The sequence below is a fragment of the Alternaria ethzedia genome (genome assembly GCF_023757985.1).
Source record: "Alternaria ethzedia strain BMP 0044 chromosome Unknown scaffold_12, whole genome shotgun sequence".
Lineage (NCBI taxonomy): Eukaryota > Fungi > Ascomycota > Dothideomycetes > Pleosporales > Pleosporaceae > Alternaria > Alternaria ethzedia.
The window spans coordinates 235,326-252,468 of record NW_026056205.1 but is presented as its reverse complement, the minus strand read 5'-3'; the positions used below and the strand labels follow the sequence as shown (position 1 = coordinate 252,468).

Below are 17,143 nucleotides of genomic sequence, written 5' to 3'. Positions count from 1 at the left end.
CAAGGTGGTGTATCATCAACGTCGGCGCTGGGAAAATTTACAACTGAGGGGCAAACGCGGAGAACTTTCTACCGCAGACCGAATCGTCACTACACTGCGTTTCCACAACTGTGTCGTCTCATTCTCGAAACTGAAAAATGGCTAAAGATAAGAAGAAGGCGGCAGCGGGAGGCAAAGCAGCAGCTAAGGCTGCAAAGGCTGCTAAGCAAGAAAAGAAGGCAGGCAAGAAAGACAAAAAGGTCGCATCCAAAACACAGGAGGTCGACTCTGATGCGGAAGATGTGGACCTGGATGATATCTTAGCCCAGTATGCAAAAGAGCAGGAGCAACACCATGCTATCACCGAAGTGCCCGCTGAGCCACCCTCTGCCCGAACTTCGAGCACCCTCCTCGCCAACCCAGCGAACGAGAATGAGATCTTCTTGTTCGGAGGCGAATACTTCAACGGAGCCACCGCCAAGTTCTTCAACGATCTCATGATTTACAACGTCAAGCAGGATTCTTGGAAGCAGGTCACAAGTCCGAACTCACCACTTCCTCGATCTGGACACGCTTGGTGTCGCGCTGCCAACACGAAAGAAATCTACCTGTTTGGTGGAGAGTTCAGCTCTCCGAAGCAAGGGACCTTCTATCACTACAACGACTTCTGGAAGCTCGATCCGGTCTCTCGAGAATGGACGCGCATGGAGGGAAAGAGCAAGACCGCTGCCCCACCAGCACGGAGTGGACATCGCATGGTTGGCTTCAAACAGTACATCATCTTATTTGGAGGTTTCCAGGATACGTCTGCGACTACCAAATACTTGAATGATCTTTGGATCTACGACTGCGTCAACTTCTCATGGCACACGCCAAAACTGCAAGCAGCTCGCGCAGTACCAGATGCACGGTCGAGTTTCAGTTTGTTGCCGCACGAGCAAGGCGCAGTCATCTATGGCGGTTACTCTCGTGTCAAGACGCAAGCTGGTGGCAAGCAACAGCAACAAGGCAAGGGCAAGAAGAGCAGCAGTGGCGGTCCGGCATCACGCATGGTGCTAAAGCCTAAGGTTCACGACGACACCTGGTTCATACGTATCACACCACCACCTGCTGATCAACCATCCACTACCCTTCCAACTGTTTCTTGGGACAAGCGAAAGAAGCCCGCGAATGCGCCAAACCCACCACGTGCAGGTGCGACAATGGCTTACCACAAGGGTCGCGGTGTTCTTTTCGGTGGTGTGCATGATGTAGAAGAGAGTGAAGAGGGCATTGACTCTGAGTTCTTCAATCAGCTGTTCATCTGGAATGTCGAGCGCAACCGATATATGCCACTCACTCTACGTCGGCCGAAGCTGAACGCAAACAAAAAGGCTGCACAGCAAGCGAACATCAGCCGACGGGATCGTGGCAAGGCCGCAGAAGAAGAGCTGCTGGCTAATCTCAAGGCTCTCGAAATGAAAGCCGGTGTAGTTACAGATGCGGATTCTGACGACGAAGCGAAGAAAGCGAAGGAAGAGGAAGAAGAGGAAGAGGCACGTCCAGAGAAGCCGAAGATATTCGAGTTCCCACATCCACGTTTCAACGCCGCACTTACGGTTCAAGCTGATACACTCTATATCTACGGTGGTACCTACGAGAAAGGCGACCGCGAGTTTACCTTTGACGAACTCTGGTCTGTCAATCTCAACCATCTGGATGGTGTCACAGAAATCTTCAAGCGCGAGCTCGAAGACTGGCAAGGCAGTGAGGATGAAGCCGACTCGGACGAAGAAGACGAAGAAGACTCTGAGGACGAAGAAGAAGGTGAGGAGGACGACAAGTCTGTATCGACAGCACCCACGAGTGTCACAGAGTCTCCTGCCGTTGCACCAATTCACTCCGAAGACCTTGGTCCCCAGGAAGAGATATCTGCGCTCACCGACACGCTTCCACATCCCCGTCCCTTCGAATCCTTGCGCGACTTCTACGCGCGCACTTCAGAGCAGTGGCAGAATATCATCCTGGAAGAGTTGGACAGGAAGGGAAAGAGCGCAGAGAAGAGCCCGAAAGAAGTCAAGAAAATGGCATTCGAGAGGGCAGAGGAGAAGTGGTGGGATTGCAGGGAGGAGATTCGTGCGCTTGAAGATGAACAGGAGGCAGCGGGCATCGGTGAGGTCGTTAGTCTGGCGGATAAGGAAGGCGCTGGAGTGGGGAGGAGAAGATAGTACCAGAGACGAGCTTGCGGAAGTTGAAGCTTGGCATGTACACATATTGCTCAAGAACAAAAGTCTAGTTGAAGAAATAAAAACGCTATCGCCTAATTTACATGATGGCTTCAACTACTTCAGACACCCAGTCTAGTTGGACTGAACTGACACGCTTCGCCCACGCCTTGCCAGTGAATACAAACTCGTTAAACACGATAGCCTCCAACTTCTTTCCAAATAGCACTGAGCTGGGATGAATCGCCACCGTTTGGTTACCGATCATCGTCTTGTAGCTACCATCTGGCATCAATCTCGCTGTATTGGAGATGAAGCCGCGCAGCATGCATGCCAATATGGCTTGACTCCTAGCTTCTGAAGGTGCATTATCAGACTCTGTGTCGTCAGCCGATAGCAGCTTCTGTTGTCTACATTGTTCCCGCAGTTGCTTCCTGATGTTCATTACGTTCTCCATTGCGCGGTGGGATACGTAGTGCTTGTCACACCAAGCGCGACGCTGTGACTTCAGTTCGGCGGCGTATCGCTGAACAGTAATGAGAAGTGTGAGGTGGTCGCCTTCTCGACGATATAGCTCACGCCGGACTTCCTCTGCCTCTTCCTTGCGCTCTTCCGTGACAAGATTCAGGAAGACCTCCTCGACGCTGAGTGCGGATATGATATCGATCACGTCGAGTAGGCAGTCGCGCTCTGGCTTTGCTGCTTCGACTAGCACTCGGCCTAGCGTGGGCGTGAGCGGGAACTTGGCAATTTTGAGACCAATGTCGCTGATTTCACCGGTGTCTGTCAACGCTTGCAAGTGCAGTAGTTGCAGAAGAGCCTTCTCTAGAGCTTCTCGTGGTGGCCGATCAAGGAATGGAAAGCCGAGTACGTCATCGACACCTCGCGCCTTCATTGTCAGAATAGCCTGACTGAGGTCGCAACGCAGAATCTCGGGCGTGGTACGTTCTTCCATAGTTTCGTAACCGTTTTCAGTATACAACCGATAACACTGGCCAGGTGCTTCACGACCAGCTCGACCTTTGCGTTGGATAGCTGCAGACTTGGAGATTGGCTTCACAAGCAGCGATTCGAGACCTAGGCGACTGCGAAATTGCTTTATCTTCGATTTTCCGCAGTCAATCACAAAGCGGACGCCAGGGACAGTGACTGATGTTTCGGCGATGTTTGTTGCGAGGATGACGCGGCGCGTGCGATAGGGCGTTGGCTGGAAGATGCGCTGTTGGGCGTGTTGTGGAAGGGCGGCGAAAAGAGGTAGCGCAAGAAGTTTAGGGATGTCGTCGTCCATATTTTCAGCATAGTCGTTGATGAGCTTTTCGAGTCCCTCGATAGTATCTTGACCTGTAAGAAAGACCAGTATGTCGCCTGGCAGAGGCTCCTTGTAATGTATTTGGAAGACGAGCTTGAGAGCTGCTTCGACCCAGTCCTGTGTTGGTTGCGGCAAGTATACTGTTTTGACGGGGTATTGTCGCCCCTCTACAAAGCATGTCGAAACGTTTCCTTTACTTTCCGTAGTAGGTTTCGCGATCGCCTTCTCGGTGTTCGACACAGGCTGACTGTCTCCGAAGAACTTGACAAGACTTTCCACGTCTGCCGTAGCACTCATTACTACGACTTTGAGCGGATGCTTCCTCGCCACGCTACCTTCTTTAGCGGATAACAGGTTGCGTAAGAACCCAAGAATCAAGTCGACATTTACACTTCTTTCGTGGACCTCATCTACTACAACCGCGCTGTACTGCAACATGTTGGGATCTCTGAGCATCTCTTGAAGCAGCATACCCTCCGTCAGAAACTTGACTTTGGTGTGCTTTCCAGCCGCAGTGTCGAAACGAACGCTGTATCCAACCTTGGCAGTAGGGCCTTTGTCGCCAAGTAAGCTACCCATCTCATCCGCGACGCGTCGTGCCAGGGAGATCGCCGCCACTCTTCGAGGTTGCGTGATCGCTATACACCCGGTACACCAGGACTCATTGGCCAAAAATTGCGGCACTTGTGTCGATTTTCCGGAACCAGTCTCTCCGGTCAGCACGAGGACGTTGTTTCTTTGCAGAGCTGCTCTGATGATGTCCGCTTGAGGCCATATTGGAAGAGACTTGCGGACAAGCCGCAACTCATCACGCTTCTGAATGACATGCGACGGCACTCTTAAGTCTTGTTGAGAGGTACGAGGTCTGTCGGCCTGTTGGTTCTTTGGTCGAGCTTGTTGTCCGGGGTTTGGTTGAGGTTTGATAGGTTGAGGTGCATCTAATTTCGTGCGCTTGTGGGCCTCTGCTTGCCGCGCAACTGGAGTTTCGACAACACTTTCCGTTCGTTTGGGCTCGGCGACGGGCTTAGGGTGCTCTGCAGTAGAACTGGGGGTGTCATCATCGGAATGGTCGAACTTGATTAACACGCCGGCTCCCTTCTTGCCACTCCAGCCATCTTTCGCTGGCTGAACTCTCTTTCTCTTCTTGCCTTTCTTCAGTTCCACGGGGAGGTCCTTCGCGCTGTCAACTTTTGGTTCGCTGCTCTTTCCGTTGGACATCTTCGTTGTTGCGATTGGAACCCGCGTTTCACGTTGCCAAAACTTTTCCGCTCTTCCCAAGATCGTTATCGATAAGCCTACTAGCGTGCTACGCGCGTGCACGTGCCGGTGGTCCACAGCCCCACCTGGGCACATTCTCGGTTGCGCACATCACCGGTTGATCACTCATCGCATTGCTGATGTGTAGCAGGACGTGATTGTTTCTCATCGTGTTCGGTGGTATTTATCCCGACGCTATGCAATCAAAGGTTGACCCCGCCGCTGGGGACGATCAACCGGGGACTTAATCAAAGTAGGGCGGGAGAGGATGCCGTCATAAGCTATATAAAGACGAGCGGGTAGAAGCGTTGCTAACGAATCACGAAGCCATGATGTTTCCACTGCGACTGGGGAAGTGGGCCAAAGTTCTATATTTACTCTCTCTCACATCGCCTGTCGTGGAGAGCAAAATCGATCGCAAGTCGATTGTCCAGCAGTATAATATCAAGCTCAGCCAATCGAACCCATACAGCCCGGTTCAGGTTGGCAACGGAAACTTCGCGTTCGGTGTAGACATTACCGGACTCCAGACCTTTCTGCCGCACAATACTCTTTCATCCTGGGGATGGCACAACCAATCTCTGCCAACGACACCAAATCAAACGCTTCCATCAGACTACACCGGTGTTGACTGGTGGACCCACGATCGCCTCGTCAACTATGCGCAGCCCAACCCAGAACAGAAGGACATCAGTCAATGGATGATTGCGAACCCACATCGTATTAATTTGGGAAGAGTTGGACTGTGGTTCGGCGGCATCGCAGGAGGGAACGTCACCGAAGACCTACTTGCTGGTAAAGAGCAGGTGCTGGAGCTCTGGGAAGGTGTCATCAAATCCACTTTCTTTATCAACGGAGAAAAGGTTGTGGTGACAACTGTTGCAAGTCCGGAAACGGACACTATCGCTGTAGACATATCGTCCAGCCTAGTGAGGACTGCAGGACTGGGCGCTTTCTTCGATTTCCCGTATGCGACTGGGAAAAATAAGTTCGACGCACCATTTGTTGGTCTCTTCAACGCTACTTCCAACCATTCCACGACGGATGAATACAGGAACAAAGGTGCGACAATCACGCATGTACTAGATGCAACAACATATACGGCCGATATCGCTTGGGAAGGTTATGCCCGCCTCTCGCGCCTGCACAGAAACGAGCACAAATACATCCTAGCCGCCAGTCAGAGATCTGAGACGCTCTCTTTCACTGTTACATACGCTCCTTGGGTGGCCAATGTCTCTTACACTGCAGAGTCAGTCAAGCAAAAGTCACAAAGCTGGTGGGCAGACTACTGGTCGACTGGTGCATTCGTGTCACTTCCATCGGCCAACAATGCCTCTGCGAATGAGCTACAGCGTCGCACAATCCTTTCTCAGTATCTTCTCGCGGTCAACGGGGCTGGTAAAGATCCCCCACAAGAGTCTGGCTTGGTGAACAATGGATGGTACGGCAAATTTCACCTGGAAATGGTCTTCTGGCATCTAGCCCATTGGATGTTCTGGGAGAAATGGGACCTCTATGATCGCAGTATCGGCGTCTATGAGCGCTTTCTACCCAGCAGCTTCGAACGGGCTGAAAAGCAAGGATACGAAGGCGCGCGCCTCGGCAAGATGAGTGACCCAAGCGGTCGATCTGCGCCAGGCGAGATCAACAGCCTACTCATCTGGCAACAACCGCATCCCATGTACTTCGCCGAGATGGAATACCGATCTTTCCCGACCGAAAAGACTCTCGAGAAATGGGATGAGGTTCTGACAGGCGTGGCGGACTTCATGGCCAGTTATGCCTTCTGGAATTCCACAACGAATCAATACGATCTTGGGCCGCCCATGTATCCAGTCTCTGAGAATACTAATCCCAACGAGACGATTAATCCGACGTTCGAGCTAGCGTACTGGCGCTTTGGTCTCGACGTAGCGTCGAAGTGGCAAGCGCGGCAAAACAAATCTACTCCGGAGTCCTGGGTACACGTACGAGACAACCTAGCGCCTTTCCCCATTGAAGAGAACGCGTATGTGACGTATGAGGGTATACCAAATATGTGGACTACCCCCGAATATACGGAAGATCATCCAGGACTTCTGGGTATATATGGCTGGTTGCCCCCAGACACTCGCGTGAACATGACAATCTTCAACAACACCATCACCAAAGTACATGAGACCTGGAACTTTCCCTTTTCTTACGGCTGGGATTTCCCGTTGCTGGCAATCACTGAAGCTAGGAGAGGAGATGCGGAACGCGCTGTTAGTCAGTTGCTTGACGTGAACAATGCTTTTGATGAAGTAGGAATGCCAGAGGGGGGAACAAGAGTGCCTACGCCGTATTTTCCGAGCTCAGCGGGCTTACTGCTTGCGGTGGGGATGATGTGTGGTGGCTGGGATGGGTATAAAGGGCCAGTATGGCCGTCGCACTGGGATGTAGAGTGTGAGGGTTTTACGCGGGCCATGTAGGGTGATTGCTGAAACATATCATTCATACACCGCGAGTATTCCTAAACGTCGTTCTCTTCATCCCTTTCCTCTTCACTATCCGCTTCTGGAAACTCCCCCATCTCTATGAGGACGTTTGCGAGAGCAACACCCTGTTGATCTAGAAGTGAAACGCCCAGGTCTAGCATTTTCTTCACATTATACCTAAACCTCTTCCAGGTTTCCATCCTTCTCGTGTCCGCCACTTTCATCTTCTCTCGCCAGAGAAATGGCTTTCTTTCGAGATCGTCGTTGATTGAACACATGCGAATGGCATGTAACTTCCTGTCCGGCGGCAACGACCCGACGACCTGAAGCAATGACTCTAGAGTTTGAACTCCGTAACCAATATTCTCTGGAAACCGACGAAGCACAATCTGAGTGACTGATACAGGGACATCACAGAGAGGCCCTGTGGCATCGAAAGTATCAAATACTTCCAGAGAGGATGTGTGATCAAAGACCTCGGACATGTTGGCCAGTTGGCTATCGTCAAATTGCAGCATTCTCAAGCCGGCACCGTACTTTGCCATGAAAGCAGGCAGATTACTCAATTTCCTCCAGCTATCGTGCGGCTTCCGGATTGCAAAAGCTGAAAGCTTGGGCATAGCCGAGTGTGTGAGCCAGCCTATTAGCTCATTAGTGGCGTACTCTGCATCCAGCTCGACCAAGCGCAGATGAGGGAACTCAGATGATTCAACATCGTCCAAGCCGCGCGTCCGGCCTCTAACCCCCAGGTGGAGGTCTCTGAGGGCTGTGCAATGTTTTAAAAGAGAAAGCGCTTCCTGAATACGGATGAGGCGACGTCCAATGATTATATACAGCTTTGTAAGTTGTGGGCCGTGAGAGTGTACAATAGCTGCGATTTGCGGACGCTGGAGATCAAAACGACAAAACAATTCGCTTAAGTTCGTCATGCGGGAGAGCAGAGTGGGCAATGCAGCTTGCAACGCCATCAAGGCTGGTTCAGTAGGGCTTACGCCCTCATCTCTTTGGATCCAGAATGAGCGCACCCAAGAAGCTTTCGGCGCATCGGAGTCGATAGGATGGTCAAGAAGATGGGCCAAAGCTGTGACGCGGTTGGATGCTAGATAGTTGTTGCCGTCGATCGACAGATGGCGGTAGACAAGTGGCTCTACCAAGTCCTGCGAGAGGTCAGATAAGAAGAACGTGGGTTAATTCGGGATTGGTTGTACCTTCCACGACTTGCATACATACTGAAGTCTTTGTAGATCACGCGTTCGTTCTCTTCTGTACTCGAGAGACTGGTAGAAAATGTGGGTGTCGTAGGTGACCACATGCTCGAATATGGTGAGCCATAGTTCAGTGGGTAAAGTGGGTAAGGCTCGATGCTCAATCAGCCGTCCAGGGGCTATGTCCATGATGCGATCGAAGTGAATTAGAGACAGGAGGGTCAGTTGGGTGACGCTGCTTGGAAGGTGGATTTGTCTCGACACAGGCTAGCGCAGATCTGGTTAGACAGAACCCCGAGATCAGGCGAGCCCGGCTTGCTTGTCATTACATCTACTTGGGGGCAAATGCTAAAACACCCTGAAGCATACTACTTCTGCAATCTCCAATCCCTTCATCAGCTGCTCCGACTCCACAATTCACCTTTGCGGTGACGATGTGTGCGATACGCCACGCTTGTAAGTCCCTCTCACAGACCGCCAACCATGACTAGAGCTATGTCTCCATGAAGTCCTTCATGCTTGTTGTCCACGAGGTCATCTTTGAATTGGGTGTCCTCGCACATGCCATAAACGCTTTTGACAAGTCCAGCGTGAAGGCGAGCGGCATATCGTCAAGGTGAATAGCCCAATTCTCTTTCGCCTCTCTGACCCACACATCAACCATGAAGCGCCTGCCAGGGGATCCCTCCGGAGTTCCATCGTATATGGTCTTGACTATGCTGGAGCCGGGACGTAGTGGCTTGTAGAAAGGCTGATTGAGAAGGGCGTCACGGAAGGCGACTAAGACAGCGTTTTTGAATGCAGTATCCATGAGCATCTCTCCCATAACGTAGCTCTTGCCAAGCATACCGGTCTCATGATTGAACCTCCCTGTATTCTTCGTGGTGACAGTAGGGAATGTCTTGAAGTACAACCAATGAAGGTAAATTTTGAAGATAGCCGGGTCTTCGTCGACAAGAGTGACGGTGCGCGCATCAACACGAGATGCTGCCCACTCTTCCTTCATGGCCTTGTCGAAGAACTTTGAGCTTCTCCTGATGACAGCTTCATGGACCGGAAACTTGGTTCCCTCATTGCCAACGTTCATTGTGATCGTGTCGAAGAGGCTAAACGCTATCAATATTGGTTCTTTCTAAGAAGTGAAGAACTCACTCGAAGGCTTCTGTCTGCAGGATTCGCCCATGTTCAGACTTGAATTCGATCGCCGGTTCCTCAATCTGTCCCGACATCGCTGCAGAAGATAGTTAATTGGCGGTTGTCGTTGGTTTTGTCGCGGTGTTTTGGAGGGGAAGTTGAGCAAAGAGTAGTGTAAATAAGAATGGCTAGAGCGGATTTTCATAGCGTCTCTAGGCAAGGTGATAGTGAAGATGAGTGGTGAGAACGCAGTGTCGCGCAGCAGATTGAACCATAAAGAGACGAGCGCGCCTGCCGTATCGGGACAAGGCGAGCGAGGGCATGTTCGGGTGTCCATGACATGTTGTGCTTATTTTACATTCTTCACAGTATAATACAGGGTCGTAAATTCGTTCCTCAAGACCATCGAATCTTCATCTTCCACTGATCCAGTTTGGCCTCCCACCATGTCTTCTGAGGCGCCCGCTCGATCTCCTCCATCAGTCTGGTATAGTGCTCCGGCGCAGATGTTGGCTTCAGTACACCCGGTGATAGCGCATACTTTGTGCTATATCGGTTCTCTAGTAACGAGAATAGTGCGTTTACTTGGGCTTGCTCGAGCTTGGGATTCGCAGGCGGCGAAGATGCGGCCGGTGTTGTGGGCGCGGGCGCTTGGGGCTTTGCGCCCTCTTCGGGGGTGGGTGTTATGGGTTGGACGCCGAATGGTTTGCCATGATGCTCGATTGCGCGTGTGAAGGGTAAATTTGGGCGCAGAGCGTCTTTTGGCCAGAGAGTGAGGAGGCGGGTGTATTGCTTTGTTATCTGGACTATGTCAGCTAACTGTTTTGCAATGCAGCGCTGTATACTCACAGTATTCGCCATGGCTGTGTGTGAATTGAGAAAAAGTGAAGTTCTTCACCTTGTCCGGCCTCAAAGTCGATGATGCTTCGGTAACCAGGGTCCAGGCGCTATTGGATCGTGGCGCAGCAGCCGTGTCGCATGGCCCAAAAGCGAGCAACTTGCATTTGAAACGCCTCCTCCACTGCACCTGCCGCCTGACACGCTCCACCCACCTGCACCTCCCTCCTACAACCGCCGTCCTTCTCGTCCACGCTCGCTGCCCTACCTATTCCTACGACTCCCCGCCTCGACGACACCCGAGAGCAGATATCCCATCGCCCCCTTCACGTCACGCATCCGGTTATCCGCGCAACATGCCTAGCCAGGGCTACGAGAGGGTGCGTTGCCCCGGTCCATCCCGACCACCATGCGACTGCGCGAAACCCCTATATTGCTTTCGCAACGACAGCACTAATGCGTTAATCCAGGTAGCCGCCCAAGACGAAGAAGACTCTCCCCAGACGCTGCAACCCGGCCAGCAGTGGCCCCCGGCCTCGCCACCACCCTCCTTCCACTCGCGCGCATCATCACCAAACGGCACATCACGGCATCTCCTATCCGAGGATCCGATAACGAACGAAGAAGACCGCACACTCGCCGATACCTTCGACTCGGATTCGGATGACGACGACGATAACGATGGGCGCGACGATCGGCAGCGGCTGATGCGGGGAAATCCGAGGACAGAAGAGGAAGCGGCGCCACCGGGCATCCAAAGGAGAGTGACGGAACTGCCAGTATTCAACACACAAGCGCCCACTCCAGGACGGGTGTACGGTGGAGGAAACGGTGGTGTCTGGGCAAATCTCAGCGCAAAGCCTACCAGAGGGGAGGATGCCGAGGAGAAGCCTCCAGTACGTATCAGACTATCGATAAGTCGCGTGAATCACTGCTAACATGCATCAGACATATGAACAAGCTGCCGCAGACGCGACACCACCCTACTGGGAAACCACCATCCTCGCTCCCGGCACTTTTGGCGATGAAGTCTTTGTCGAAGGCCTCCCCGTCGGCTCCCTCTTCAGCTTCCTCTGGAACGCCATGATCTCCATGTCCTTCCAACTCGTCGGATTCCTTCTCACCTACCTCCTCCACACGACCCACGCCGCAAAGAACGGATCCCGCGCTGGTCTCGGTATCACGCTCGTGCAGTTCGGTTTCGGATTCCGCTCCGCCGTACTCTCTCCGAACAACGGTAGCAACGATAACCCCGGACAGGGATTCGACGGTGGCGTTCCAAACGACCCGAATGCGCACGACTTTGACCCGGACAAGGTCGGCAGTGGAAACACAGGGGGCAGTGATATGACACCCGCAGCGAGTGCCATTACAGGCAGTGACTGGATAGCGTACGGTCTGATGATTGTTGGCTGGTTCATCTTGATCAAAAGTGTATCGGACTTCATCCGTGCGAGGCGGCACGAGCAACTCGTTCTCCAGTCTCCCGACCGGGGGCTGGGTGTGGCGGTTGTCGCCGAGGGTGAAAGCCCGGAGCGCAGTGTATAATTTCTTTAAACGAGCCTCAGACTGGCATCTTCTTTTCTCTCCTTTCATAGCGTATTACTTGGTTGCATCTAGGGACGGCGTTTACTATTGTCTAAAGACAGATCGAAAGGTACGCGCTTCGCTGTTGTAGCAGCACATTACTGCACGATGTTCCTTATACACGTATCTATTACTTTATTATCCAAATTCCCTTCTGGAGTTTCTTCCATACGAAGTCCGTCACCACTCAGCTGCTTTCTCTGTGCTGATGCAATTCACTCTCTAGCGTCATCAAATGCTCAGCTCAAATCACACATGACGGTAGTAGAGATATGTTGAATTAGTCTATTGGCTAGTGTATATGCACAACATGTGCTGGGTATCTTTGGGGTAAAAATCTCAAAACAGCTCTTGGCAAAGCGCTCAAATCCTGTAGACGAAATCAAATCATGTGCCTAATGATGTGTTAGCGAACTTGTTTTGGGATGTAAGGTGCAGACGACTTACCACAAGGAGCCACCGCGCAGGAATCTTTGGCACAGATTTAGCATGCGACCCGTGAAAGTTGCGATCGTTACATTACAACGCACTTTTCGGTCGCATACACTTCTCCGTACTGGTCCACGCCTGCCATCATCTCGTTGTACCGCTGTTTGTTCTTGACTTCCTCTGGGAACCATTTCTTAAGGAAGGCGGCTTGTTCGGTGTCCAAGTTGTCTATAGTCACAAAGTCAGCATGATGTTCCAAGGCGTCTATGAGTCAGAGACATGCTGACCTGAATTCGCATCAAAGACCGTCTTCTCGCGGCAGAACGGACAGTTGTATTGCTTGTTGTTCTGCATGACGATCAAGCATCGAATGCAGAAGGTATGGTTGCAGCTAAGCTTTACGGGCCGCCATTGGATCTCCATGCACATAGGGCAAGAGTAGTCGTCTATCTGCGGGACGTGCGATAGAATCTGTGTGTTGACCTCTGCGCAGACGGCTTTGGCGAGGTGTTCGGAGAATTCTGGGTATTCTACCTGACGTGGGAATGTGGACTTTACGCCTAGCGCTGTGCGTTTATCGAATTCTAGTGACATGTTAGTTCAGCGTCTCCATGTTTGTTAGGATATGGGGGTATTTACTCTTGAGGATCTTGATCATGGCATTATGGTTGATCTCACCGAATCGCAGGCCCTGGAGAATCTCCCGGTTGATGTGCATGAAGGTGTTCAGTGCTTGTAGATTCTCCTTCTTCTTCAGTTGTTCCACTAAACCAGCCTTGGCAATCTTATTTGAGAATCCTGCCAGTCTCGCCATGGCCTTCTCCGAGTCGTGCGATTTGTGGTCCATCTCTGTTGTTCCAAAGAAGATGCCTTCTTCCACGTATATCTGGAAGATTTGACGCCAAGCAGTGAGCATTTTCCTGTTGGCTCTTCGGTCTGGATCCGTCAATTTTGCAACTTGCTTCCCTAATGCTTCGATTTGGACATTCATTCGCTTTTGCTCCCGCTCCTGCAACTTCTCCAGTCCTGTAACTTCACTGGTAAGCCTGGTGAAGAACTCCGTATCCGAGGTGATGGGAACCTCGACTGTACGGTACCCTGGTCGGTTGCGAGAAGCATTGGTCGGGGTGGTAGTTATAGAATTGGATGGATCTATGGAGTCGATGGATTGGAGTGACGATTTTGAGTCGTCCAAGACGCGCATGTCAGACATGCCCGTCTCAACAGCCAGCATCTGAAGCTTGCGTCTGGTGTCATCATCGAGCTGGGCACTCAGTACCTCTCCGCTCGACTCGTTTACGTAGAAGAGGAGCTTTGGATGGAATGCCTTGCGCGAGGGCGATGCATTGTCCTTGGCACTGTCGGGGTTGAGAATGTACTCGAAAGGTCGTTCTTGATCATCGTCTTCTCTGGTAGAAGCATTGTAGTCTTCGACATGTTTGAGTAGTTTGGACAAGGTGGCAGGGTCAAGGCCCACTTGCCGCAGCTCGTCGGTAAGCCTCTTGATGCATTTCTTGAGCTGCGAGTATGAGATAGCCGAGTCGACCCACTCTGGCGGGAAGCCCTCATCCCGGAGAGTCTGCTTGAAGAGATGGCCGAACTTCATGTTTGGGCAGGGTTGACGAGGTACCGTGGTAGGGCTGGCCGATCAGAAGGCGCAGAGGAGGCACGTGGGGAGCTGAGTGGTTGCGACCCTTAGCGGGGTACCTTCCACGCTTGTTCGGCCACAGTTCCGGGTCGGGCTAACGAAGCGTTCCAGCGATCACCGCCCTGGAATATGCAGATGCGGCTGTGTAGTAGAGAAGGATTATTGGGAACGAAGTGTCAAAGAGTCCCAGATGTGTGGTGGTGGGGAAGAAATGGTGTTGGGTGAGAGAATTACGACTTGTCAACAAGGGCGATTTGCGCCGCGGGTCATGCGCCTGTGTGCCTGGAAAGGATGCCGCTAAATGGAGACCCCAGAATTCGATGGAGATTCGTCTTAGGCCATCACGAAGACATGGGGATGCGCCTCTCTTATGAAGCAAATCAAAGCATGGCGTGTGCCGGCTTTCGGCGCTGTCTAGACTGCGGTGGCTCCAATAGCGCTCTTCTTCAATCACTGTCTGCTCAAACTTTTCGCCTTCGCAGTCCGCGACCAATCAACGCCAAGCGCACAGTCATAGGCGATTTGCTTGCAGTGACGCAACATGGCTCTTCGCGACTCACCCAACTAACACGATGTGAAAGCCGGGGTAGTCTCGGTGTATAGCAGGCTGTCAGCACGCGCACCGAGAAGCTGTGAAAGCTGCACTACAAACTTATATGCTGTCACTCTCCCATACACGCCCACACAACTGAACTGCAGCATCCAGCCACTGCCACTGCAGGTAGTCCGAGACCCGAAAATCTCGAATACGTCCGAACCGTACACCTAGCTGCATCGAGCCAAAGCCACTATGGGTGCATCACAGTCCACCGGCGGCGGCGACGCGCCTAGTAATGCCGGCGAAGTCAAGACAAGTTACTACGAACTACTGGGTGTGGAGCGCAATGCCACCCAAGACGAGTACGTGACACGACGCACGTAACGTATTCAATACTAACATCCACAAGACTCAAGAAGGCATACCGCAAAAAAGCGCTCGAGCTGCACCCCGACCGAAACTACGGCGATGTCGAACGTACCACTGCCCTCTTCGCCGAAGTCCGATCCGCATACGAAGTTCTCTCAGATGACCAGGAGCGCGCATGGTACGATGCACACGAGAGGGATATACTGCGGGGTACTACTGGCGAGGAGACCAGCGACCATTACCAGGGTGACATGAAGGTTACGACAGCCGACGACATAACGCAGATGATGGGCAAGTTCAGGGGGAATGTGGACTTCTCAGACTCGCCGAACGGCTTCTTTGGCTTCGTACGAGAGACGTTCGAGCAACTTGCGCGCGAAGAGGAGTATGCCGCTGACTATGACGACCTTGATGTACCGGATTACCCTAGCTTTGGGCACAAGGACGATGAGTACGAAGGTGTTGTGCGCGACTTCTATTCCGCATGGAACGGCTTCGCCACGGTGAAAAGTTTTGCATGGTTGGACGAATACAACCCCTCGCTTCAACCTGATCGCCGCTATCGAAGGGCTGCTGAGAAGGAGAACCAAAAGATCCGCGACGAAGGCAGAAGGGCGTTTAATGATGCGGTCAGAACGCTGGTTGCGTTCGTACGCAAGCGAGACCCACGGTATACTCCGAATACACAGACGGCAGAGGACAAGGCCAAAGCACAGCGGGATGCTAGGAAAGCGCAGGCTGCACGAGCAAGAGCTGCGCAGATCGCCAAGATGGAGCAGGAGGAGCAGGCGGTGCCAAGTTGGGCTACCGCACGTCCGGCGGATGAACTTGAAGAGGAAAGCGAAGGTGAAGTCGAGGAGGACGTCTACGAATGCGTTGCGTGTAACAAGACTTTCAAGAGCGAGCGGCAATACGATGCCCATGAGAAGAGCAAGAAGCATCAGAAAGCAATCCAGGCTCTCAAGAAAAAGATGCAAAAGGACAACGCCCATCTGGATTTGGACGAAGATGCCCTCAAAAGCGATGAGATTCTACCGGTAGAGGATGAGCTTGCGATGGAACCCGAAGTTTCTGGTGGTGGAGACTCCGATGCATCCGTGAAAAACCTCGCGACAAAGACGAATGAGCTTGACATAGACGACCACACTACAGACGAGGAAGAAGGCCATGTGGACCGAATGGCACCTAGTAATACAATTTCTGCATCGCCCGTCGACTCAGAAACAAGCTCAGACGTTGACGACGAATATAGTTCGCGCTCCGAAATAGAAGCACGACTTGCTGGCGCCAGCACAGAACCCTCCACAGCACCCACCGAAGATCTCGACTTTAAACCTGAAGATCCCACAGAACCAGAAGTCACCGCCCCACCGGAACCCAAGCTCGGCAAGGCTGCGTTGAAGCGCATGAAGAAGGCTGCAAAACAGGCTGAGAGCGAAGAGCCCGATATCAAAAACAAGTGTAATGGCTGCAGCGCTGGTTTCTCGTCCAAGACTCAACTGCATCAGCACTTGAAGAAGCATCCCGAACATGCGGCGCTGAAATCTGTCGCGCAACCGGGTGGTGGGAAGAAGAACAAGAAGCGGTAGTAAAAATGATGGCACGAATTACGATTTGTATGAGAGACATGATATTCATGTATGGTTTGCTTTGGCATAGCGCAGGTGTTTGCTGGAGGCTAGATGATTTGTTAGACTTGCATTGAGCGGTTGTCGCTCGCATTTTCAAGGCGTCTTTAGATATGCTGTCACAGAAGTCACGTTCAGAACAGAAGCTGTCGCTGATGTACATTCACCACTTGCCATCAGTAAAGTATTCCATATCCTCTCATATCTAGGTTCATGTTCCTGGAGGTTTAATTATTACAAACCACCTCAGGATGAGACCCGGAAACCTGCTGGATTTCACTCGAGCATTCTCTTTGTTTGACGCGCAATCATACCCAAACAAACATAGACACACGACCCACAGTAACGGCTAAATGTGTTTCAAAGTTCTTGATTTCCACGACCGATTCTCACGGGAATTGCCAACAACCATCCGCACGCTGCCCGTCATGTCGCAGGATCAGGAGCTTGTACGATATCAGCGTCTACTCACACTCAACGATATCGGCGGGGAAGCCAATGAGTTGGGTATCGAGGCTACACAAGAAGTGCTGAAAAATGTGCCGTTGGTGTGGTGGGAC

The 17,143-nt window shown here is 52.1% G+C and overlaps 8 protein-coding genes across 8 annotated transcripts; 4 read left to right on the top strand and 4 right to left on the bottom strand.

Moving 5' to 3' along the window:
* Nucleotides 1-137: 137 nt before the first annotated feature.
* Nucleotides 138-2,186, top strand: J4E87_005637 (uncharacterized protein; the record flags this gene model as incomplete). The annotated part of the gene is made up of 1 exon (XM_049377244.1): nt 138-2,186. One exon carries the CDS (start codon nt 138-140, stop codon nt 2,184-2,186), a length of 2,049 nt encoding a protein of 682 aa, XP_049232870.1.
* A 97-nt stretch (nt 2,187-2,283) lies between these two features.
* On the bottom strand, nt 2,284-4,710 carry J4E87_005636 (uncharacterized protein; the record flags this gene model as incomplete). The annotated part of the gene is made up of 1 exon (XM_049377243.1): nt 2,284-4,710. One exon carries the CDS (start codon nt 4,708-4,710, stop codon nt 2,284-2,286), a length of 2,427 nt encoding a protein of 808 aa, XP_049232869.1.
* Nucleotides 4,711-5,078: 368 nt separating this feature from the next.
* On the top strand, nt 5,079-7,202 carry J4E87_005635 (uncharacterized protein; the record flags this gene model as incomplete). Its single annotated transcript, XM_049377242.1, has 1 exon — nt 5,079-7,202. The coding sequence occupies one exon, from the start codon at nt 5,079-5,081 to the stop codon at nt 7,200-7,202; it is 2,124 nt and encodes a 707-aa protein (XP_049232868.1).
* A 1,704-nt stretch (nt 7,203-8,906) lies between these two features.
* J4E87_005634 (uncharacterized protein) lies at nt 8,907-9,500 on the bottom strand (the record flags this gene model as incomplete). Its single annotated transcript, XM_049377241.1, has 1 exon — nt 8,907-9,500. One exon carries the CDS (start codon nt 9,498-9,500, stop codon nt 8,907-8,909), a length of 594 nt encoding a protein of 197 aa, XP_049232867.1.
* A 443-nt stretch (nt 9,501-9,943) lies between these two features.
* On the bottom strand, nt 9,944-10,408 carry J4E87_005633 (uncharacterized protein; the record flags this gene model as incomplete). The annotated part of the gene is made up of 2 exons (XM_049377240.1): nt 9,944-10,348; nt 10,397-10,408. The coding sequence occupies 2 exons, from the start codon at nt 10,406-10,408 to the stop codon at nt 9,944-9,946; spliced, it is 417 nt and encodes a 138-aa protein (XP_049232866.1).
* Nucleotides 10,409-10,740: 332 nt separating this feature from the next.
* On the top strand, nt 10,741-11,932 carry J4E87_005632 (uncharacterized protein; the record flags this gene model as incomplete). The annotated part of the gene is made up of 3 exons (XM_049377239.1): nt 10,741-10,764; nt 10,855-11,280; nt 11,333-11,932. The coding sequence occupies 3 exons, from the start codon at nt 10,741-10,743 to the stop codon at nt 11,930-11,932; spliced, it is 1,050 nt and encodes a 349-aa protein (XP_049232865.1).
* Nucleotides 11,933-12,485: 553 nt separating this feature from the next.
* On the bottom strand, nt 12,486-14,006 carry J4E87_005631 (uncharacterized protein; the record flags this gene model as incomplete). The annotated part of the gene is made up of 3 exons (XM_049377238.1): nt 12,486-12,628; nt 12,688-12,984; nt 13,040-14,006. The coding sequence occupies 3 exons, from the start codon at nt 14,004-14,006 to the stop codon at nt 12,486-12,488; spliced, it is 1,407 nt and encodes a 468-aa protein (XP_049232864.1).
* Nucleotides 14,007-14,838: 832 nt separating this feature from the next.
* Nucleotides 14,839-16,544, top strand: J4E87_005630 (uncharacterized protein; the record flags this gene model as incomplete). The annotated part of the gene is made up of 2 exons (XM_049377237.1): nt 14,839-14,948; nt 14,996-16,544. 2 exons carry the CDS (start codon nt 14,839-14,841, stop codon nt 16,542-16,544), a joined length of 1,659 nt encoding a protein of 552 aa, XP_049232863.1.
* Nucleotides 16,545-17,143: the final 599 nt, after the last annotated feature.